This window comes from Carassius auratus, unplaced genomic scaffold (genome assembly GCF_003368295.1).
Source record: "Carassius auratus strain Wakin unplaced genomic scaffold, ASM336829v1 scaf_tig00217218, whole genome shotgun sequence".
Taxonomy (NCBI): domain Eukaryota; kingdom Metazoa; phylum Chordata; class Actinopteri; order Cypriniformes; family Cyprinidae; genus Carassius; species Carassius auratus.
Window position 1 is genome coordinate 5,228 of NW_020528949.1, and position 21,804 is coordinate 27,031.

A 21,804-nucleotide genomic window follows, 5' to 3' on the forward strand; every position below is an offset into this window, starting at 1 on the left:
ATATTTTTCTGCAACAATACACCTTGGGCACAGTAAGTGTGAGCACTTATTTTCACAGTGAGCACTTATTTTCTTAGGGTGTGCCTTAAGCCCTGTTGTACCCTATTTGTAATCTATTTTCTAGGTTAGTTTGTAATCGGTAGGTGGTTTTGTTTATTGTAATTTGCTTTGGCATTTACCCCTCCTGAAGTTTATGTTGTTCTTTCTTTATTTTTATTTAATAAATCTCCTTTTCTTGCACTTTAATTGTGTTTTGTGGTTGTAAATCCTTGGGAGGAAGAGCTGGGACTCCAGGGATCTTTTTAAGCGGATTCCTGTCACCGGTTACCAATAACTTAGCTCATTTTTTTATTTGAGCAGAGGTTTAACTTGATTTGTAACACTTGGTGAGTATACATTTTTGAATGGGTTTGTTTCACATTCCTCTCCAGGGTGTGGTTATCCCTATTGTTTGTACTGTACACTTTTTTTCTACCACATCTTTTCCTTCTCTTTACCAGCTCTGTGAACAGCCAGCCTCTTTTGCAATGACCTTTTGTGTCTTGCCCTACTTGTGCAAGGTGTCAACGGTCATCCTTTGGACAACTGTCAAGTCAGTAATCTTCCCCATGATTGTATAGCCTGAGAACTAGACTGAGAGACCATTAAAGGCCTTTGCAAGTGTGTTTTGAGTTAATTAACTGATTAGAGTGTGGCACCAGGTGTCTTCAATATTGAACCTTTTCACAATATTCTAATTTTCTGAGATACTGAATTTCGGATTTTCCTTAGTTGAACATCAAAATTAAAATAAATAAACATTTGAAATATATCAGTCTGTGTGTAATGAATGAATATAATATACAAGTTTCACTTTTTGAATGGAATTAGTGAAATAAATACACTTTTGATGATATTTATATGAATTATATGACCAGTACCTGTATAAAATGATGTGTCAGCATACCTGATTAGTGCATTTAGAACTGAATGAAAAAAAAAAACATTAATGAAATGAGAGGCTATTTTTGTATAATATTATTTATTTTGTTGTTGCTTTCACTTTAACATTTAATGCATGAATCCTATATTCAATGGCAACCACACTATCATTACATTACTGTCACTATCCTATTACATTCCCTTCATCTCTTTCACCATGCTCCAACAATACCCAGCTGCAAAGAAGGCATACATGTAGCAGACCAATTAGAACAAAGGGGATTATCTTAAAATAAACACGCATCATGGTCTGTGAGAACCATAAAGCATCAGAAAGACAAGAGATAAAAGTTGGCAGACCCTTTCACTGTTTTTAGTGGTATGAATGCATCCGAGACAGAAAAAAAAGATATGTATTTCATAAAATGTTTATAGGTGATCTAGCAGGTGAACAAGAAGCAACATAAAGACCATATGAATTTGCTGCACAGATTAACAAGTAATCAGAAATGTGGTTTAGCAATTGAGGTTTGTGCTTTGTAAACATGATGACTTTTTTCTTTTTTTTTATGTCTGTTGTTTGTTTTGAAGTTGCACATATCTGATGAACTGTCACAGAGCAGAACTGGTAAACCCAGTTGTGCCACGGCCCAACCCACATCATATGCGTCAAATCTGAGAAACGCAACTTTCAATAAATCTGTACTACATAGACCATTTATTTATTTTTAGCCTAGCCAAGTTTGAGTTTTGAAAAAATAAAAATAAATGAAATAAAATAAAAGCTTTTGTGCAATTATTTAATTGTTAATCTGCTGTAATTGTAAGTTAATTCAGTCTTATGGGGTTGATTTCACCCTGCAATTTGGTTTAAACAATTATATAAGGAATAATTTTGGTAATACCCCACTAGCAGACAATAAACATAATACCTGGCAAAACTTGAAATGGTCAGATTGCAGCGTTCTGCTCCATTTCAAAGGAACAAAGTGATTTTGTGACATTCATATATTTAATGCTTTGGTGCTAACATGCTGAAACGCTGTTATTTACTGTAGTTACACCTACTTTTCTTGGTGATAAAGGCTTTGCTTCAAAAGGCCTTTAGTTAACAACAAAAAGGGGACCTTGTTGAGCCCCTGTGAACACGTCACTGAAGCCAGCCTATATATAACATCCATTTCCTCATATAATATAGACAAAAGTAGCTTACAGTCAATACATAATACAAATGTGTTTTAAAGCGTTGAGCATAATAGCTATTCATAGAAATTTCTGTTGAACATTTAGAGGTGTTTAAGTTTCACAGAGACATATTCCGAGAAGCTGTGGTGAATGTGGAGATGATCCTGTGTAACAGGTTAGGGGCGGGTTTCCTATAATGAGATGTCAGATGAGTCCTCAGAAAAAGAACGAAATGTCTTTCAGAGGTGCCAAAGGCAGTAGTAAATCGCTTTGCTAGACACATACACAGTAATAAATAAATTAATCAATAAGGTAAATGCACACAGCTTTCAAAAGCATTGACTGGTTTTGATGGTCTGTCCTTAGATTATTATTATTATTATTATTTTAACTGTAAATTCCAAAACAGTCCACAACGTTTTTTTTTTCATTCAGTTCTAAATGCACTAATCAGGTATGCTGACACATCATTTTATACAGGTACTGGTCATATAATTAGAATATCATCAAAAGTGTATTTATTTCACTAATTCCATTCAAAAAGTGAAACTTGTATATTATATTCATAATCTCAAAAGGAATAAAGCGCGGGCAGCATACACTACAGCGTGGTTTAACTAATCGTGCGTGCAGCTCAACCTTCAATACACATTATCATTCTGATTCTTTCCTATAACTTCTTATAACTCACATGCGTTCTACCATAAATCTTTAATAGGACAAAAATATTATATGTTATTTACACTCCTATACTGCCCTACAAAGCAAGAAGGCAGTAACTACGCAGAGTGCAGAACTAAGAAAAATGACTTAAAAGTTATCCTGTCATCCAGCCTAAGTAGTTACTGTACAAACAACTACCATTTTTCTCCAAAACGACACACATTTCAGACAAGATGTGTTGTCACATAACAAAGGATGCCTTGAATGTCATGAAAATGACAATAACTAATTTTTTTACCAAAACTGCAGTTACTGCCTTTTTGCTTTGTATGGCAGTATACTTTATCAAATAACTGGGGATGGCTGGTACGTGAAGTAAAGTGAAACATTGCACGCTGAGGACCTCTGCTGTATGTAGCCTATGTACTGTATGCCTACTGTATGCCTACTCTATGCTCTTGTTACCAAGTCAAATTTCCTCTGCATTTAATAGAATTATTTTATATTTAAATGAATAACTTTTTGACTCGATTATGTTAGATCCACATATTTAAAGGTGCTGCGATGTTAACCATGCATGAATTTCTACCAGAGCTTAATTCAGAAACATTCCACCTGTATGTGAACAATAGAAACAAATGTTGATTGTTTTCAAAGGTGTGTCTGTTAAACTGTTCACAAAGAAGTAAGACAGCACTACAAAATGTCTGACACTCCATTTAATGTATCGGATATGGAGTATTAGTCTGGGTTGAAGATGTTTTATCAATCATCATAATAACCATTGTGTCTTTGCATTTATTAGACAGTCAGGACTGGTATGATGAGCCCAGATGAATTATTTCAACATATTAAAGCTGTAAAGCACTGTATTGTATATACCAACAATTATGGTTAGGCTACAATAATGTTCTCATATTGATATTGAATTGTTTTATTAAATTATAGAATTGAACTACACAGTCTTAAAACATTAATTGTGGATTTTTACATAAATATGACATCAAGATGCAGTATGTTATTTTAGATAAAGTACATGTGTGAATAAAGAAGTGATCAACACATTCTAGATTTTTCCCCTTAACATTAAATACATACTACCAAATAAATCTTTCATTTAAAAAACAAGATTCTCATTACTTTACATAGCAGTTTTTTTAAAATAAATAAAATCATTCCTTAAATAGTAGTTGCTGTTGTTGTTGTTGTTTTAAATCACAGTTGTATCACATTAAGAGAGGTTCTGTATGCCCAGCAATACAGGAAAATTCATATTTAAAGCATCAAAGGATTTTTTTGAATATCTCTAGAAGATGCTGTTTCGAGGTGCGTACTGTGCGTACTGTACATTGTACGACCGTCTTCTGTGCCAACGTCTCCTGATTGCTCCACAACAACCACACAGCAAACACTGAACACAGAAACAGACACAGTGAGAGTTAGCATCATGGAAGGGAACACTTTTACACAGCTGTACATTATAAACATTATATATAATTTAAATTTAAATCTATTTTTAAGACAAAAGAGTAACACTTGTATGTTGTCATTAATCAATTTACTTCAAATGCACAAATTTGACATTCAGTCGACATAATACTTACGCAAAGAAGAATCCAGCAAGGTACGAGGCCGATGACAATAGCGCAGGGGACAATGATAGCCACAATCCATGCTGCATTTGTACTGTTGTTTAACATTGCAGTGGTCAGGACTGTGGGGTAATAGGTGGTTGGAGCAGCTGTTACAGTAGGTCCGAGCAAAGTGCTGACCAAGCCGAAAGTGCCGATGTCACTGTCTGTGAAAACATACTGTACATTGGCCTCTATCACGGTGGAGTTACCCCTGTGGAGAAAATGCACAATGAGAAATGAAGCAAAATAAATAAAGTGATTGTTCCTCACCCGAAACTACTCAATGATGACAGCAGATCTCTTGAAATCATTAAAAACCCCGCTTTAAAAAAAAGTTAAAAATAAAAAATACTTAGCCAGAACTTACTTGAAAACGATCTGATTGAAATTAAAGTTAGTAGTTGTTGTCCTATTCAGGATCGTGGACACCTAAAAAGCAGAAATAAATTTGTATTTATACATTTGTTTATGGTTTAATGTGACTAAAATAAAGCAATTTCTCAGTAACCGAAACTCACAAATTTATTTATGTAGTCCTGGATCACTGTGTAGGTCTCATTCCTGAATTCAATTTTTTCAGACATGGATATATTGCTGATTTCAAATCCAAAGTTCAGAGAGAAGGAGTTGTCATTGATTTCTAATAAATACATAAACAAAACAATTAGTTGTGGGGTGGTTCAATGTGGATGTTAAAATTTCACTATCCACATACTGATTTAAACATTTTCTTTCAAAGGAAAAGCTTACTACATGTGCATTCAAATGTTATGTGCACATTAAAAAAAGGCTGGAGAGAAAAACTCACTTGTATAGGTGACATTCACAAAGTTCACAAGCTCAGCCAGATCTTTTGCTGTGATGGATCGTTTAACTCTCAGTTTCATTCCGGTCAACAGGCCGTTAGCCACATTTACAACGTTACCCTCACTTGGGATAGTACCCTTTGTTTTAAACAAAAGGGTGATATATATGATCACCTTCCCAAACCTGCAAAAGATGGTGCATTTATTTTTTTGGAAGGTTAGTTCCATGTTACCATCTATTTTCAAAATATGGAAATATAGCGGAATGCAAAGTTAAAATTAATCATTGCTCTTACAAGGTTGGTGGAGAGGTTATGCTTGTTGTCAGAGTACTGGCTGTAGTTAACACTGTAAAATAAAATAATGATTAGTAGAGAATAATTGTGCTTTAAATTAAATTATTCAGTGCTTATGGAGCATATAAAATGTGACATTGCATGTGTGGATGTAAAGGTATTACCTTCCTTAGCACTGAAATAGATGCTGTTTGTGTTCAAGTCACTTTGTGAGTAGACATACTGAACACTGGCATTAATCACTGTGCTGTTATCACTGTGTGGAGATTCAAATGTGCAATGAGGAACAGAAGTAGAAGTCTAAAAACATCATCTCCTTATACTAAAAATGAATCAATGTTTAAAGCAGATTTGGCACAATCATTAAGACATTTCTCCAGATTCAGAACTTACTCGAATTTAACGTTTTGCAGATCAAACTGAGAAGCTGATGGATCATTCAGGATGTCGACAAGCTGTAGAGTGGAGTAATAAATAGAGAGATTAATGTGTTTATTAATGTTAAAGTTAATGTGATCAGAATAAGTTATATTTATTTTCACTGTAAGGTTTTGTTAGAAACCATTAAATCGAAGTGTCTCAATCTCACCAATGTATTAATCGTTTTTTTGATTGAAGTGTAGGTTTCATTCCTTAGTTCACGTTTCTCAGACATGGATATATTACTGATTTCAAACTCAAATGTGAGAGCATAGGAGGTCTCATTAAGTTCTTAAAACACAGAACAAAAAAATGATTAGTTGTGTCAGTATATGTGAGTGATAAGATGCTCTTAAAATGCAAGCTACTACAGCTCTACACAATAAACATCAAATGACATATTCAGAACAAATAGGAGCTTAAAGAAGAGAGAAACTCACTTTCATAGCCGATATCCACAAGGCTCGTACTCTGGGTTGGAATTGTGTCTACTCTAGTTTTGTAACGTGGGCTGAGCTTAATGTTGGCCAATTTTAGAATGTAATCCTTACTAGGTACTGGGCCCAGTGTGTGAAACACCAATAGGATTTTTATATAAGCTTTCCCGAACCTACCAAAGATGATAAAATAACAGGAATGTAAAGACAGATTCAGAAAATAACTGGCTTTTACAAAATGACACTGGAATCATTGCTCTTACAAGGTTGGTGGAGAAGTTATACTTGTTGTCAGAGTACTGGCTGTTGTTAAGACTGTAAAATAAAGTAATGATTAGTGGAGAATATTCATGCTTTAAAGTATTCAGTGCTTTCGGAGCATATAAAATGTGACATTGCATGTGTGGATGTAAAGGTATTACCTTCCTTAGCACTGAATATTTCCTTGACAAAGGTGCTGTTTATGTTCAAGTCACTTTGTGAGTAGACATACTGAACACTGGCATTAATCACTGTGCTGTTATCACTGTGTGGAGATTCAAATGTGCAATTAGGAACAGAAGTAGATGTCTAAAAACATCATCTCCACATACTAAAAATGAATCCATGTTTAAAGCAGATTTGAGACATTTCTACAGATTCAGAACTTACTCGAATTTCACATTTTGCAGATCAAACTGAGAAGCTGATGGATCATTCAGGATGTTGCCAAGCTGTAGAGTGGAGTAATAAATACAGAGATTAATGTGTTTATTAATGTTAAAGTTGCTGTGATTAGAATTAGGCATTCATCACAGGAAGGTTTTGTTAGAAACCATTAAATCTAAGTGTCTAAATCTTACCAATGTATTCATAGTTCTTTTGATTGAAGTGTAGGTTTCATTCCGTAGTTCACGTTTCTCAGACATGGATATATTACTGATTTCAAACTCAAATGTGAGAGCATAGGAGGTCTCATTAAGTTCTTAAAACACAGAACAAAAAATTGATTAGTTGTGTCATTATATGTGAGTGATAAAATGTTCTGTAAATGCAAGCTACTACAGCTCTACACAATAAACATCATTTGCATTCAAATGGCATATTCAAAATTATTCAGGAGCTTAAAGAGGACAGAAAAACTCACTTTCATAGATGATATCCACAAAGCTCGTACTCTGGGTTGGAGTTATGTCTACTTTAGTTTTGTAACGTGGGTTGAGCAAGGAGTTGGCCACGTTTAGAATGTAATCCTTGCTAGGTACTGGGCCCAGTGTGTGAAACACCAATAGGATTTTTATATAAGCCTTCCCGAACCTACCAAAGATGATAAAATAACAGGAATGTAAAGACAGATTCAGAAAATAACTGGCTTTTACAAAATGACACTGGAATCATGGCTCTTACAAGGTTGGTGGAGAAGTTATGCTTGTTGTCAGAGTACTGGCTGTTGTTAAGACTGTAAAATAAAGTAATGATTAGTCGAGAAGGACTGCATTAACAGTATTTGGTGTTGGTGGAGCAACACATTTAAAACTAAATCTTAAGTAATGTTTGATTTTCAGTTTTGACGAACCTGTCAGTGAACTAAGTGTCTGTAAGAAGCTGACTGGTTTTATGACATCTGTATTTTGGAAGTTGTACTCCATACTGCCCTCAATCTTATTTAATGTACTCCTAGAGAAAAACAACAATATACAGTATCTGTTGCATACAATATAAAGACATCAATGCATATGCACAAAAAAATCAAATTTGGGAACAAAACAAAAAAAACACAGATCATGACAGACTGCATCTTACCTAAAGTTGGATGGGGTGGGTTTTAAAGCTGGACTGTTTGGTTCATTCAGAAGAGTGTTAAGCTGCAGGTAAAAATACAAATAATGAATCAAACTGAACTGAATACTGGATTTTAAATGGGTTATTGGTGAATGCTTACCGCTTTATTGATAGTATCCTGTACTTGCAGGTAGATGTTGTCTCTGAGTCCAGAGTCCCTTGGCATGTTGATGTCACTCATATTAAATTTAAAAATCACAGCATAGGAAGATTCGGAAATTTCTGTTTAGAAAGAAATTATTGTTGATTGGGTGAAAATTTGACATTCATTGCTGTTTTGCTCGTATTCTTTTAAAAAGATTCTAAACTGAAAATGATGAGACTTACTCTCATAGCTGACATTCACCACCTTCACTGATTCATTCAGCTGTGACTCTCTGGAATTACGGAGAGTGTTGATAGCGCTGAGGACCAGAGCTTCACTGGGGACTGGAGATGAGGAGTTGAACACCAGCTTGCTTGTGACCACTGCTGAACCAGATCTGTAAAGATGATAAATTTTGATTAACGTGGTTCACTTTTTGTGCTAAAATTACAGCCATAACTCTCTGCATTTAAATGGAATCTCAATACTTGCATTAGACTTGAAGCAGTCAAAGGGAAATTGGTTATTGTGTCTGGAAACATTGTAGTATGGGTCAGTTCTGCAATTAAAAGGAGTAACATACAATAATATTTAGATTTTGAGGAAAAGTTGTTTTTCAGTTTGTATAGATGTATGTCAGTACTAACATACCAGACTGAGAACGAAGCTCTTTTAGGAAGCTGAATGGCTGTATGGTATCTCCATCCTGGAAGCTGTAGTCCATGCTGCCTTCAATCTGGTTTGAAGAGCTCCTACAGGAAAAACAGAAGAGAACATGTATTTGCGAAATGCTTAAATAACTTTGGATGAAACAGCTTTATTGAGACCTTTGGATTAATTTTTATGTATTTATATATATATATATATATATATATATATATATATATATATATATATATATATATTGGCAGGTTTTAATGTCCTTGAAAATCATGAGGTACAAATAAACATGAAAAGTATGATTCATAGTGATAAATTAGATTGCAACTCACCTAAAATTGGAGGACTTGGGTTCAAAAAATGTCTTGCCAGGTTCATTCAGAAGATAGTTCAGCTGCAGGAAAAAAATCAAACCATTCATCAGCCTCTGGGGAAGAATGGCATTGGATGTAAACCTTTTTGGACTGATAATTAGATATTATTACCGCGTTATTGATGATGCCCTGCACTTTCTGTTTGGTGTTGCCTCTGTTGTCAGGATCCTCTGGCATGCTGATATTAACCAGGTTAAATGTAATGACCACAGCATAGGAGGTTTCTGAGATTTCTGCGGAAACGTGTACATTTTTAATTTGACAAAATATTGTCATTCATATCAGTTTTACCCATTATCGTTTCATTACATTTTAAACCTTAAATCATGAAACTTACTCTCATAGCTGACATTCACCACCTTCACTGATTCATTCAGCTGTGACTCTCTGGAATTACGGAGAGTGTTGATAGCGCTGAGGACCAGAGCTTCACTGGGGACTGGAGATGAGGAGTTGAACACCAGCTTGCTTGTGACCACTGCTGAACCAGATCTGTAAATAAAACACATTTGGTTTAATTTACATCAAAGGTTTGTAAAAAAAAAAAAATCCTTTTCCATTGTTTGATTGTTCTAAGAATTGGTAATCCGACACTTACATGAGATTTGAAGGGGTCACAGAGAAACCAGTTGTTGTTTCTGGAAGCAATGTTGTCGTGGTTGGCCGACGTAGTAAATTTAGAAAGCTGAATGGTTGTATGGCATCTCCATCCTGGAAGCTGTAGTCCATGCTGCCTTCAATCTGGTTTGAAGAGCTCCTACAGGAAAACAAGAAAATATACTTTATTTGAAAGTTGCTTAAATTCCTTTGTGTAATACAGCATTAATGAGATTTTAGGAATTTTTTTTTATTTTTTATATTGGTTGGTTTAATGTCCTGGAAAGTCATGAGGCACTAAATAAACATTGTGGATGAAAAGTATGATTCATAGTGATAAATTAGATTGCAACTCACCTAAAATTGGAGGACTTGGGTTCAAAAAATGTCTTGCCAGGTTCATTCAGAAGATAGTTCAGCTGCAGGAGAAAAATCAAACCATTCATCAGCCTCTGGGGAAGAATGGCATTGGATGTAAACCTTTTTGGACTGATAATTAGATATTATTACCGCATTATTGATGATGCCCTGCACTTTCTGTTTGGTGTTGCCTCTGTTCTCAGGATCCTCTGGCATGCTGATATTAACCAGGTTAAATGTAATGACCACAGCATAGGAGGTTTCTGAGATTTCTGTGGAAATGTTTACATTTTTAATTTGACTAAATATTGTAATTCATATCAGTTTTACCCATTTCAATTTCATAACATTTTAAACCTTAAATCATGAAACTTACTCTCATAGCTGACATTCACCACCTTCACTGATTCATTCAGCTGTGACTCTCTGGAATTACGGAGAGTGTTGATAGCGCTGAGGACCAGAGCTTCACTGGGGACTGGAGATGAGGAGTTGAACACCAGCTTGCTTGTGACCACTGCTGAACCAGATCTGTAAATAAAACACATTTGGTTTAATTTACATCAAAGGTTTGCAAAAAAAAAAATTCCTTTTCCATTGTTTGATTGTTCTAATAATTGGTAATCCGACACTTACATGAGATTTGAAGGGGTCACAGAGAAACCAGTTGTTGTTTCTGGAAGCAATGTTGTCGTGGTTGGCCGAAGTAGTTCATTTAGGAAGCTGACTGGTTGTATGGTATCTCCATCCTGGAAGCTGTAGTCCATGCTGCCTTCAATCTGGTTTGAAGAGCTCCTACAGGAAAAACAGAAAATATACTTTATTTGAAAGTTGCTTAAATTCCTTTGTGTAATACAGCATTAATGAGATTTTGGATTTTTTTTGTTGATGTTTTTTTGTATATTGGTTGGTTTAATGTCCTGGAAAAGTCAAGAGGCACTAAATAAACATTGTGGATGAAAAGTATGATTCATAGTGATAAATTAGATTGCAACTCACCTAAAATTGGAGGACTTGGGTTCAAAAAATGTCTTGCCAGGTTCATTCAGAAGATAGTTCAGCTGCAGGAGAAAAATCAAACCATTCATCAGCCTCTGGGGAAGAATGGCATTGGACCTTAAGCTATTTACACTGTTAATTTTTCATGTTTACCGCATTATTGATATTGTCCTGCACTTGCTGTTTGGTGTTGCCTCTGTTGTCAGGATCCTCTGGCATGCTGATATTAACCAGGTTAAATGTAATGACCACAGCATAGGAGGTTTCTGAGATTTCTGTGGAAACGTGTACATTTTTAATTTGACTAAATATTGTCATTCATATCAGTTTTACCCATTTCCATTTCATAACATTTTAAACCTTAAATCACGAGACTTACTCTCATAGCTGACATTCACCACCTTCACTGATTCATTCAGCTGTGACTCTCTGGAATTACGGAGAGTGTTGATAGCGCTGAGGACCAGAGCTTCACTGGGGACTGGAGATGAGGAGTTGAACACCAGCTTGCTTGTGACCACTGCTGAACCAGATCTGTAAATAAAACACATTTGGTTTAATTTACATCAAAGGTTTGTAAAAAAAAAAAATCCTTTTCCATTTTTGATTGTTCTAATAATTGGTAATCCGACACTTACATGAGATTTGAAGGGGTCACAGAGAAACCAGTTGTTGTTTCTGGAAGCAATGTTGTCGTGGTTGGCCGACGTAGTTCATTTAGGAAGCTGACTGGTTGTATGGTATCTCCATCCTGGAAGCTGTAGTCCATGCTGCCTTCAATCTGGTTTGAAGAGCTCCTACAGGAAAAACCAGAAAATATACTTTATTTGAAAGTTGCTTAAATTCCTTTGTGTAATACAGCATTAATGAGATTTTAGGATTTTTTTTTTTTTTTTTATATTGGTTGGTTTAATGTCCTGGAAAGTCATGAGGCACTAAATAAACATTGTGGATGAAAAGTATGATTCATAGTGATAAATTAGATTGCAACTCACGTAAAATTGGAGGACTTGGGTTCAAAAAATGTCTTGCCAGGTTCATTCAGAAGATAGTTCAGCTGCAGGAGAAAAATCAAACCATTCATCAGCCTCTGGGGAAGAATGGCATTGGATGTAAACCTTTTTGGACTGATAATTAGATATTATTACCGCGTTATTGATGATGCCCTGCACTTTCTGTTTGGTGTTGCCCTCTGTTCTCAGGATCCTCTGGCATGCTGATATTAACCAGGTTAAATGTAATGACCACAGCATAGGAGGTTTCTGAGATTTCTGTGGAAACGTGTACATTTTTAATTTGACAAAATATTGTCATTCATATCAGTTTTACCCATTATCGTTTCATAACATTTTAAACCTTAAATCACGAGACTTACTCTCATAGCTGACATTCACCACCTTCACTGATTCATTCAGCTGTGACTCTCTGGAATTACGGAGAGTGTTGATAGCGCTGAGGACCAGAGCTTCACTGGGGACTGGAGATGAGGAGTTGAACACCAGCTTGCTTGTGACCACTGCTGAACCAGATCTGTAAATAAAACACATTTGGTTTAATTTACATCAAAGGTTTGTAAAAAAAAAATTCCTTTTCCATTTTTTGATTGTTCTAATAATTGGAAATCCGACACTTACATGAGATTTGAAGGGGTCACAGAGAAACCAGTTGTTGTTTCTGGAAGCAATGTTGTCGTGGTTGGCCGACGTAGTTCATTTAGGAAGCTGACTGGTTGTATGGTATCTCCATCCTGGAAGCTGTAGTCCATGCTGCCTTCAATCTGGTTTGAAGAGCTCCTACTGGAAAAACAGAAAATATACTTTATTTGAAAGTTGCTTAAATTCCTTTGTGTAATACAGCATTAATGAGATTTTAGGATTTTTTTTTTTTTTTTTTTTTTATATTGGTTGGTTTAATGTCCTGGAAAGTCATGAGGCACTAAATAAACATTGTGGATGAAAAGTATGATTCATAGTGATAAATTAGATTGCAACTCACCTAAAATTGGAGGACTTGGGTTCAAAAAATGTCTTGCCAGGTTCATTCAGAAGATAGTTCAGCTGCAGGAGAAAAATCAAACCATTCATCAGCCTCTGGGGAAGAATGGCATTGGACCTTAAGCTATTTACACTGTTAATTTTTCATGTTTACCGCATTATTGATATTGTCCTGCACTTGCTGTTTGGTGTTGCCTCTGTTCTCAGGATCCTCTGGCATGCTGATATTAACCAGGTTAAATGTAATGACCACAGCATAGGAGGTTTCTGAGATTTCTGTGGAAATGTTTACATTTTTAATTTGACTAAATATTGTCATTCATATCAGTTTTACCCATTTCCATTTCATAACATTTTAAACCTTAAATCACGAGACTTACTCTCATAGCTGACATTCACCACCTTCACTGATTCATTCAGCTGTGACTCTCTGGAATTACGGAGAGTGTTGATAGCGCTGAGGACCAGAGCTTCACTGGGGACTGGAGATGAGGAGTTGAACACCAGCTTGCTTGTGACCACTGCTGAACCAGATCTGTAAATAAAACACATTTGGTTTAATTTACATCAAAGGTTTGTAAAAAAAAAATTCCTTTTCCATTTTTTGATTGTTCTAATAATTGGAAATCCGCCACTTACATGAGATTTGAAGGGGTCACAGAGAAACCAGTTGTTGTTTCTGGAAGCAATGTTGTCGTGGTTGGCCGAAGTAGTTCATTTAGGAAGCTGAATGGTTGTATGGTATCTCCATCCTGGAAGCTGTAGTCCATGCTGCCTTCAATCTGGTTTGAAGAGCTCCTACAGGAAAAACAGAAAATATACTTTATTTGAAAGTTGCTTAAATTCCTTTGTGTAATACAGCATTAATGAGATTTTAGGATTTTATTTTATTTATTTTTTTATATTGGTTGGTTTAATGTCCTGGAAAGTCATGAGGCACTAAATAAACATTGTGGATGAAAAGTATGATTCATAGTGATAAATTAGATTGCAACTCACCTAAAATTGGAGGACTTGGGTTCAAAAAATGTCTTGCCAGGTTCATTCAGAAGATAGTTCAGCTGCAGGAGAAAAATCAAACCATTCATCAGCCTCTGGGGAAGAATGGCATTGGACCTTAAGCTATTTACACTGTTAATTTTTCATGTTTACCGCATTATTGATATTGTCCTGCACTTTCTGTTTGGTGTTGCCTCTGTTGTCAGGATCCTCTGGCATGCTGATATTAACCAGGTTAAATGTAATGACCACAGCATAGGAGGTTTCTGAGATTTCTGTGGAAATGTTTACATTTTTAATTTGACTAAATATTGTCATTCATATCAGTTTTACCCATTTCCATTTCATAACATTTTAAACCTTAAATCACGAGACTTACTCTCATAGCTGACATTCACCACCTTCACTGATTCATTCAGCTGTGACTCTCTGGAATTACGGAGAGTGTTGATAGCGCTGAGGACCAGAGCTTCACTGGGGACTGGAGATGAGGAGTTGAACACCAGCTTGCTTGTGACCACTGCTGAACCAGATCTGTAAATAAAACACATTTGGTTTAATTTACATCAAAGGTTTGTAAAAAAAAAATTCCTTTTCCATTGTTTGATTGTTCTAATAATTGGTAATCCGACACTTACATGAGATTTGAAGGGGTCACAGAGAAACCAGTTGTTGTTTCTGGAAGCAATGTTGTCGTGGTTGGCCGACGTAGTTCATTTAGGAAGCTGAATGGTTGTATGGTATCTCCATCCTGGAAGCTGTAGTCCATGCTGCCTTCAATCTGGTTTGAAGAGCTCCTACAGGAAAAACAGAAAATATACTTTATTTGAAAGTTGCTTAAATTCCTTTGTGTAATACAGCATTAATGAGATTTTAGGAATTTTTTTTTTTTTTTTTATATTGGTTGGTTTAATGTCCTGGAAAGTCATGAGGCACTAAATAAACATTGTGGATGAAAAGTATGATTCATAGTGATAAATTAGATTGCAACTCACCTAAAATTGGAGGACTTGGGTTCAAAAAATGTCTTGCCAGGTTCATTCAGAAGATAGTTCAGCTGCAGGAGAAAAATCAAACCATTCATCAGCCTCTGGGGAAGAATGGCATTGGACTGTAAAGCTTTTTGGACTGATAATTTTCATGTTTACCGCATTATTGATGATGCCCTGCACTTTCTGTTTGGTGTTGCCTCTGTTCTCAGGATCCTCTGGCATGCTGATATTAACCAGGTTAAATGTAATGACCACAGCATAGGAGGTTTCTGAAATTTCTGTGGAAACGTGTACATTTTTATTTGACAAAATATTGTCATTCATATCAGTTTTACCCATTATCGTTTCATAACATTTTAAACCTTAAATCACGAAACTTACTCTCATAGCTGACATTCACCACCTTCACTGATTCATTCAGCTGTGACTCTCTGGAATTACGGAGAGTGTTGATAGCGCTGAGGACCAGAGCTTCACTGGGGACTGGAGATGAGGAGTTGAACACCAGCTTGCTTGTGACCACTGCTGAACCAGATCTGTAAATAAAACACATTTGGTTTAATTTACATCAAAGGTTTGTAAAAAAAAAATTCCTTTTCCATTTTTTGATTGTTCTAATAATTGGAAATCCGCCACTTACATGAGATTTGAAGGGGTCACAGAGAAACCAGTTGTTGTTTCTGGAAGCAATGTTGTCGTGGTTGGCCGAAGTAGTTCATTTAGGAAGCTGAATGGTTGTATGGTATCTCCATCCTGGAAGCTGTAGTCCATGCTGCCTTCAATCTGGTTTGAAGAGCTCCTACAGGAAAAACAGAAAATATACTTTATTTGAAAGTTGATTAAATTCCTTTGTGTAATACAGCATTAATGAGATTTTAGGATTTTTTTTTATTTATTTTTTTATATTGGTTGGTTTAATGTCCTGGAAAGTCATGAGGCACTAAATAAACATTGTGGATGAAAAGTATGATTCATAGTGATAAATTAGATTGCAACTCACCTAAAATTGGAGGACTTGGGTTCAAAAAATGTCTTGCCAGGTTCATTCAGAAGATAGTTCAGCTGCAGGAGAAAAATCAAACCATTCATCAGCCTCTGGGGAAGAATGGCATTGGACCTTAAGCTATTTACACTGTTAATTTTTCATGTTTACCGCATTATTGATATTGTCCTGCACTTGCTGTTTGGTGTTGCCTCTGTTGTCAGGATCCTCTGGCATGCTGATATTAACCAGGTTAAATGTAATGACCACAGCATAGGAGGTTTCTGAGATTTCTGTGGAAATGTTTACATTTTTAATTTGACTAAATATTGTCATTCATATCAGTTTTACCCATTTCCATTTCATAATATTTTAAACCTTAAATCATGAAACTTACTCTCATAGCTGACATTCACCACCTTCACTGATTCATTCAGCTGTGACTCTCTGGAATTACGGAGAGTGTTGATAGCGCTGAGGACCAGAGCTTCACTGGGGACTGGAGATGAGGAGTTGAACACCAGCTTGCTTGTGACCACTGCTGAACCAGATCTGTAAATAAAACACATTTGGTTTAATTTACATCAAAGGTTTGTAAAAAAAAAATTCCTTTTCCATTGTTTGATTGTTCTAATAATTGGTAATCCGACACTTACATGAGATTTGAAGGGGTCACAGAGAAACCAGTTGTTGTTTCTGGAAGCAATGTTGTCGTGGTTGGCCGAAGTAGTTCATTTAGGAAGCTGACTGGTTGTATGGTATCTCCATCCTGGAAGCTGTAGTCCATGCTGCCTTCAATCTGGTTTGAAGAGCTCCTACAGGAAAAACAGAAAATATACTTTATTTGAAAGTTGCTTAAATTCCTTTGTGTAATACAGCATTAATGAGATTTTAGGATTTTATTTTATTTTTTTTATATTGGTTGGTTTAATGTCCTGGAAAGTCATGAGGCACTAAATAAACATTGTGGATGAAAAGTATGATTCATAGTGATAAATTAGATTGCAACTCACGTAAAATTGGAGGACTTGGGTTCAAAAAATGTCTTGCCAGGTTCATTCAGAAGATAGTTCAGCTGCAGGAGAAAAATCAAACCATTCATCAGCCTCTGGGGAAGAATGGCATTGGATGTAAACCTTTTTGGACTGATAATTAGATATTATTACCGCGTTATTGATGATGCCCTGCACTTTCTGTTTGGTGTTGCCTCTGTTCTCAGGATCCTCTGGCATGCTGATATTAACCAGGTTAAATGTAATGACCACAGCATAGGAGGTTTCTGAGATTTCTGTGGAAACGTGTACATTATTATTTGACAAAATATTGTCATTCATATCAGTTTTACCCATTATCGTTTCATAATATTTTAAACCTTAAATCATGAAACTTACTCTCATAGCTGACATTCACCACCTTCACTGATTCATTCAGCTGTGACTCTCTGGAATTACGGAGAGTGTTGATAGCGCTGAGGACCAGAGCTTCACTGGGGACTGGAGATGAGGAGTTGAACACCAGCTTGCTTGTGACCACTGCTGAACCAGATCTGTAAATAAAACACATTTGGTTTAATTTACATCAAAGGTTTGTAAAAAAAAAAAATCCTTTTCCATTTTTTGATTGTTCTAATAATTGGTAATCCGACACTTACATGAGATTTGAAGGGGTCACAGAGAAACCAGTTGTTGTTTCTGGAAGCAATGTTGTCGTGGTTGGCCGACGTAGTTCATTTAGGAAGCTGAATGGTTGTATGGTATCTCCATCCTGGAAGCTGTAGTCCATGCTGCCTTCAATCTGGTTTGAAGAGCTCCTACAGGAAAAACAGAAAATATACTTTATTTGAAAGTTGCTTAAATTCCTTTGTGTAATACAGCATTAATGAGATTTTAGGAATTTTTTTTTTTTTTTATGTATTGGTTGGTTTAATGTCCTGGAAAGTCATGAGGCACTAAATAAACATTGTGGATGAAAAGTATGATTCATAGTGATAAATTAGATTGCAACTCACGCAAAATTGGAGGACTTGGGTTCAAAAAATGTCTTGCCAGGTTCATTCAGAAGATAGTTCAGCTGCAGGAGAAAAATCAAACCATTCATCAGCCTCTGGGGAAGAATGGCATTGGATGTAAACCTTTTTGGACTGATAATTAGATATTATTACCGCGTTATTGATGATGCCCTGCACTTTCTGTTTGGTGTTGCCTCTGTTCTCAGGATCCTCTGGCATGCTGATATTAACCAGGTTAAATGTAATGACCACAGCATAGGAGGTTTCTGAAATTTCTGTGGAAACGTGTACATTTTTATTTGACAAAATATTGTCATTCATATCAGTTTTACCCATTATCGTTTCATAACATTTTAAACCTTAAATCACGAAACTTACTCTCATAGCTGACATTCACCACCTTCACTGATTCATTCAGCTGTGACTCTCTGGAATTACGGAGAGTGTTGATAGCGCTGAGGACCAGAGCTTCACTGGGGACTGGAGATGAGGAGTTGAACACCAGCTTGCTTGTGACCACTGCTGAACCAGATCTGTAAATAAAACACATTTGGTTTAATTTACATCAAAGGTTTGTAAAAAAAAAATTCCTTTTCCATTTTTTGATTGTTCTAATAATTGGAAATCCGCCACTTACATGAGATTTGAAGGGGTCACAGAGAAACCAGTTGTTGTTTCTGGAAGCAATGTTGTCGTGGTTGGCCGAAGTAGTTCATTTAGGAAGCTGAATGGTTGTATGGTATCTCCATCCTGGAAGCTGTAGTCCATGCTGCCTTCAATCTGGTTTGAAGAGCTCCTACAGGAAAAACAGAAAATATACTTTATTTGAAAGTTGATTAAATTCCTTTGTGTAATACAGCATTAATGAGATTTTAGGATTTTTTTTTATTTATTTTTTTATATTGGTTGGTTTAATGTCCTGGAAAGTCATGAGGCACTAAATAAACATTGTGGATGAAAAGTATGATTCATAGTGATAAATTAGATTGCAACTCACCTAAAATTGGAGGACTTGGGTTCAAAAAATGTCTTGCCAGGTTCATTCAGAAGATAGTTCAGCTGCAGGAGAAAAATCAAACCATTCATCAGCCTCTGGGGAAGAATGGCATTGGACCTTAAGCTATTTACACTGTTAATTTTTCATGTTTACCGCATTATTGATATTGTCCTGCACTTTCTGTTTGGTGTTGCCTCTGTTGTCAGGATCCTCTGGCATGCTGATATTAACCAGGTTAAATGTAATGACCACAGCATAGGAGGTTTCTGAGATTTCTGTGGAAATGTTTACATTTTTAATTTGACTAAATATTGTCATTCATATCAGTTTTACCCATTTCCATTTCATAATATTTTAAACCTTAAATCATGAAACTTACTCTCATAGCTGACATTCACCACCTTCACTGATTCATTCAGCTGTGACTCTCTGGAATTACGGAGAGTGTTGATAGCGCTGAGGACCAGAGCTTCACTGGGGACTGGAGATGAGGAGTTGAACACCAGCTTGCTTGTGACCACTGCTGAACCAGATCTGTAAATAAAACACATTTGGTTTAATTTACATCAAAGGTTTGTAAAAAAAAAAATTCCTTTTCCATTGTTTGATTGTTCTAATAATTGGTAATCCGACACTTACATGAGATTTGAAGGGGTCACAGAGAAACCAGTTGTTGTTTCTGGAAGCAATGTTGTCGTGGTTGGCCGAAGTAGTTCATTTAGGAAGCTGACTGGTTGTATGGTATCTCCATCCTGGAAGCTGTAGTCCATGCTGCCTTCAATCTGGTTTGAAGAGCTCCTACAGGAAAACCAGAAAATATACTTTATTTGAAAGTTGCTTAAATTCCTTTGTGTAATACAGCATTAATGAGATTTTAGGAATTTTTTTTTTTTTTATGTATTGGTTGGTTTAATGTCCTGGAAAGTCATGAGGCACTAAATAAACATTGTGGATGAAAAGTATGATTCATAGTGATAAATTAGATTGCAACTCACGCAAAATTGGAGGACTTGGGTTCAAAAAATGTCTTGCCAGGTTCATTCAGAAGATAGTTCAGCTGCAGGAGAAAAATCAAACCATTCATCAGCCTCTGGGGAAGAATGGCATTGGATGTAAACCTTTTTGGACTGATAATTAGATATTATTACCGCGTTATTGATGATGCCCTGCACTTTCTGTTTGGTGTTGCCTCTGTTCTCAGGATCCTCTGGCATGCTGATATTAACCAGGTTAAATGTAATGACCACAGCATAGGAGGTTTCTGAAATTTCTGTGGAAACGTGTACATTTTTATTTGACAAAATATTGTCATTCATATCAGTTTTACCCATTATCGTTTCATAACATTTTAAACCTTAAATCACGAAACTTACTCTCATAGCTGACATTCACCACCTTCACTGATTCATTCAGCTGTGACTCTCTGGAATTACGGAGAGTGTTGATAGCGCTGAGGACCAGAGCTTCACTGGGGACTGGAGATGAGGAGTTGAACACCAGCTTGCTTGTGACCACTGCTGAACCAGATCTGTAAATAAAACACATTTGGTTTAATTTACATCAAAGGTTTGTAAAAAAAAATTCCTTTTCCATTTTTTGATTGTTCTAATAATTGGAAATCCGCCACTTACATGAGATTTGAAGGGGTCACAGAGAAACCAGTTGTTGTTTCTGGAAGCAATGTTGTCGTGGTTGGCCGAAGTAGTTCATTTAGGAAGCTGAATGGTTGTATGGTATCTCCATCCTGGAAGCTGTAGTCCATGCTGCCTTCAATCTGGTTTGAAGAGCTCCTACAGGAAAAACAGAAAATATACTTTATTTGAAAGTTGATTAAATTCCTTTGTGTAATACAGCATTAATGAGATTTAGGATTTTTTTTTATTTATTTTTTTATATTGGTTGGTTTAATGTCCTGGAAAGTCATGAGGCACTAAATAAACATTGTGGATGAAAAGTATGATTCATAGTGATAAATTAGATTGCAACTCACCTAAAATTGGAGGACTTGGGTTCAAAAAATGTCTTGCCAGGTTCATTCAGAAGATAGTTCAGCTGCAGGAGAAAAATCAAACCATTCATCAGCCTCTGGGGAAGAATGGCATTGGACCTTAACCTATTTACACTGTTAATTTTTCATGTTTACCGCATTATTGATATTGTCCTGCACTTGCTGTTTGGTGTTTGCCTCTGTTGTCAGGATCCTCTGGCATGCTGATATTAACCAGGTTAAATGTAATGACCACAGCATAGGAGGTTTCTGAGATTTCTGTGGAAATGTTTACATTTTTAATTTGACTAAATATTGTCATTCATATCAGTTTTACCCATTTCCATTTCATAACATTTTAAACCTTAAATCACGAGACTTACTCTCATAGCTGACATTCACCACCTTCACTGATTCATTCAGCTGTGACTCTCTGGAATTACGGAGAGTGTTGATAGCGCTGAGGACCAGAGCTTCACTGGGGACTGGAGATGAGGAGTTGAACACCAGCTTGCTTGTGACCACTGCTGAACCAGATCTGTAAATAAAACACATTTGGTTTAATTTACATCAAAGGTTTGTTAAAA

General features: G+C 36.0%; 1 protein-coding gene across 1 annotated transcript; it reads right to left on the bottom strand.

Moving 5' to 3' along the window:
- Positions 1-3,754: 3,754 nt before the first annotated feature.
- LOC113100281 (uncharacterized) lies at positions 3,755-21,404 on the bottom strand. The gene is made up of 63 exons (XM_026265062.1): positions 21,374-21,404; positions 21,221-21,282; positions 20,862-21,020; positions 20,604-20,758; positions 20,379-20,500; positions 20,226-20,287; positions 19,870-20,028; positions 19,610-19,764; positions 19,384-19,505; positions 19,231-19,292; positions 18,871-19,029; positions 18,612-18,766; positions 18,387-18,508; positions 18,234-18,295; positions 17,877-18,035; positions 17,617-17,771; positions 17,392-17,513; positions 17,239-17,300; positions 16,882-17,040; positions 16,623-16,777; positions 16,397-16,518; positions 16,244-16,305; positions 15,884-16,042; positions 15,625-15,779; positions 15,400-15,521; positions 15,247-15,308; positions 14,890-15,048; positions 14,631-14,785; positions 14,405-14,526; positions 14,252-14,313; positions 13,892-14,050; positions 13,633-13,787; positions 13,407-13,528; positions 12,254-12,315; positions 11,897-12,055; positions 11,638-11,792; positions 11,412-11,533; positions 11,259-11,320; positions 10,896-11,054; positions 10,636-10,790; positions 10,410-10,531; positions 10,257-10,318; positions 9,901-10,059; positions 9,640-9,794; positions 8,284-8,405; positions 8,145-8,206; positions 7,918-8,018; positions 7,749-7,800; positions 7,489-7,658; positions 7,205-7,326; positions 7,014-7,075; positions 6,785-6,888; positions 6,626-6,677; positions 6,366-6,535; positions 6,095-6,216; positions 5,899-5,960; positions 5,670-5,761; positions 5,506-5,557; positions 5,212-5,393; positions 4,922-5,043; positions 4,771-4,832; positions 4,374-4,614; positions 3,755-4,180 (listed from the first exon to the last, which is right to left on the bottom strand). Exons 3-63 carry the CDS (start codon positions 20,990-20,992, stop codon positions 4,076-4,078), a joined length of 7,323 nt encoding a protein of 2,440 aa, XP_026120847.1. The 5' UTR covers positions 20,993-21,020; positions 21,221-21,282; positions 21,374-21,404; the 3' UTR covers positions 3,755-4,075.
- Positions 21,405-21,804: the final 400 nt, after the last annotated feature.

Excerpts from the sequence above, each read along its gene's own strand:
- LOC113100281 (XM_026265062.1), bottom strand. The coding sequence starts at position 20,992 with ATGGACTACAGCTTCCAGGATGGAGATACCATACAACCATTCAGCTTC. Across the intron at positions 19,293-19,383 it reads AGGACAATATCAATAATGCG|CTGAACTATCTTCTGAATGA; the intron begins GTAAACATGAAA and ends TTTCTCCTGCAG. Across the intron at positions 13,788-13,891 it reads GTGACCCCTTCAAATCTCAT|ATCTGGTTCAGCAGTGGTCA; the intron begins GTAAGTGGCGGA and ends TTTTATTTACAG.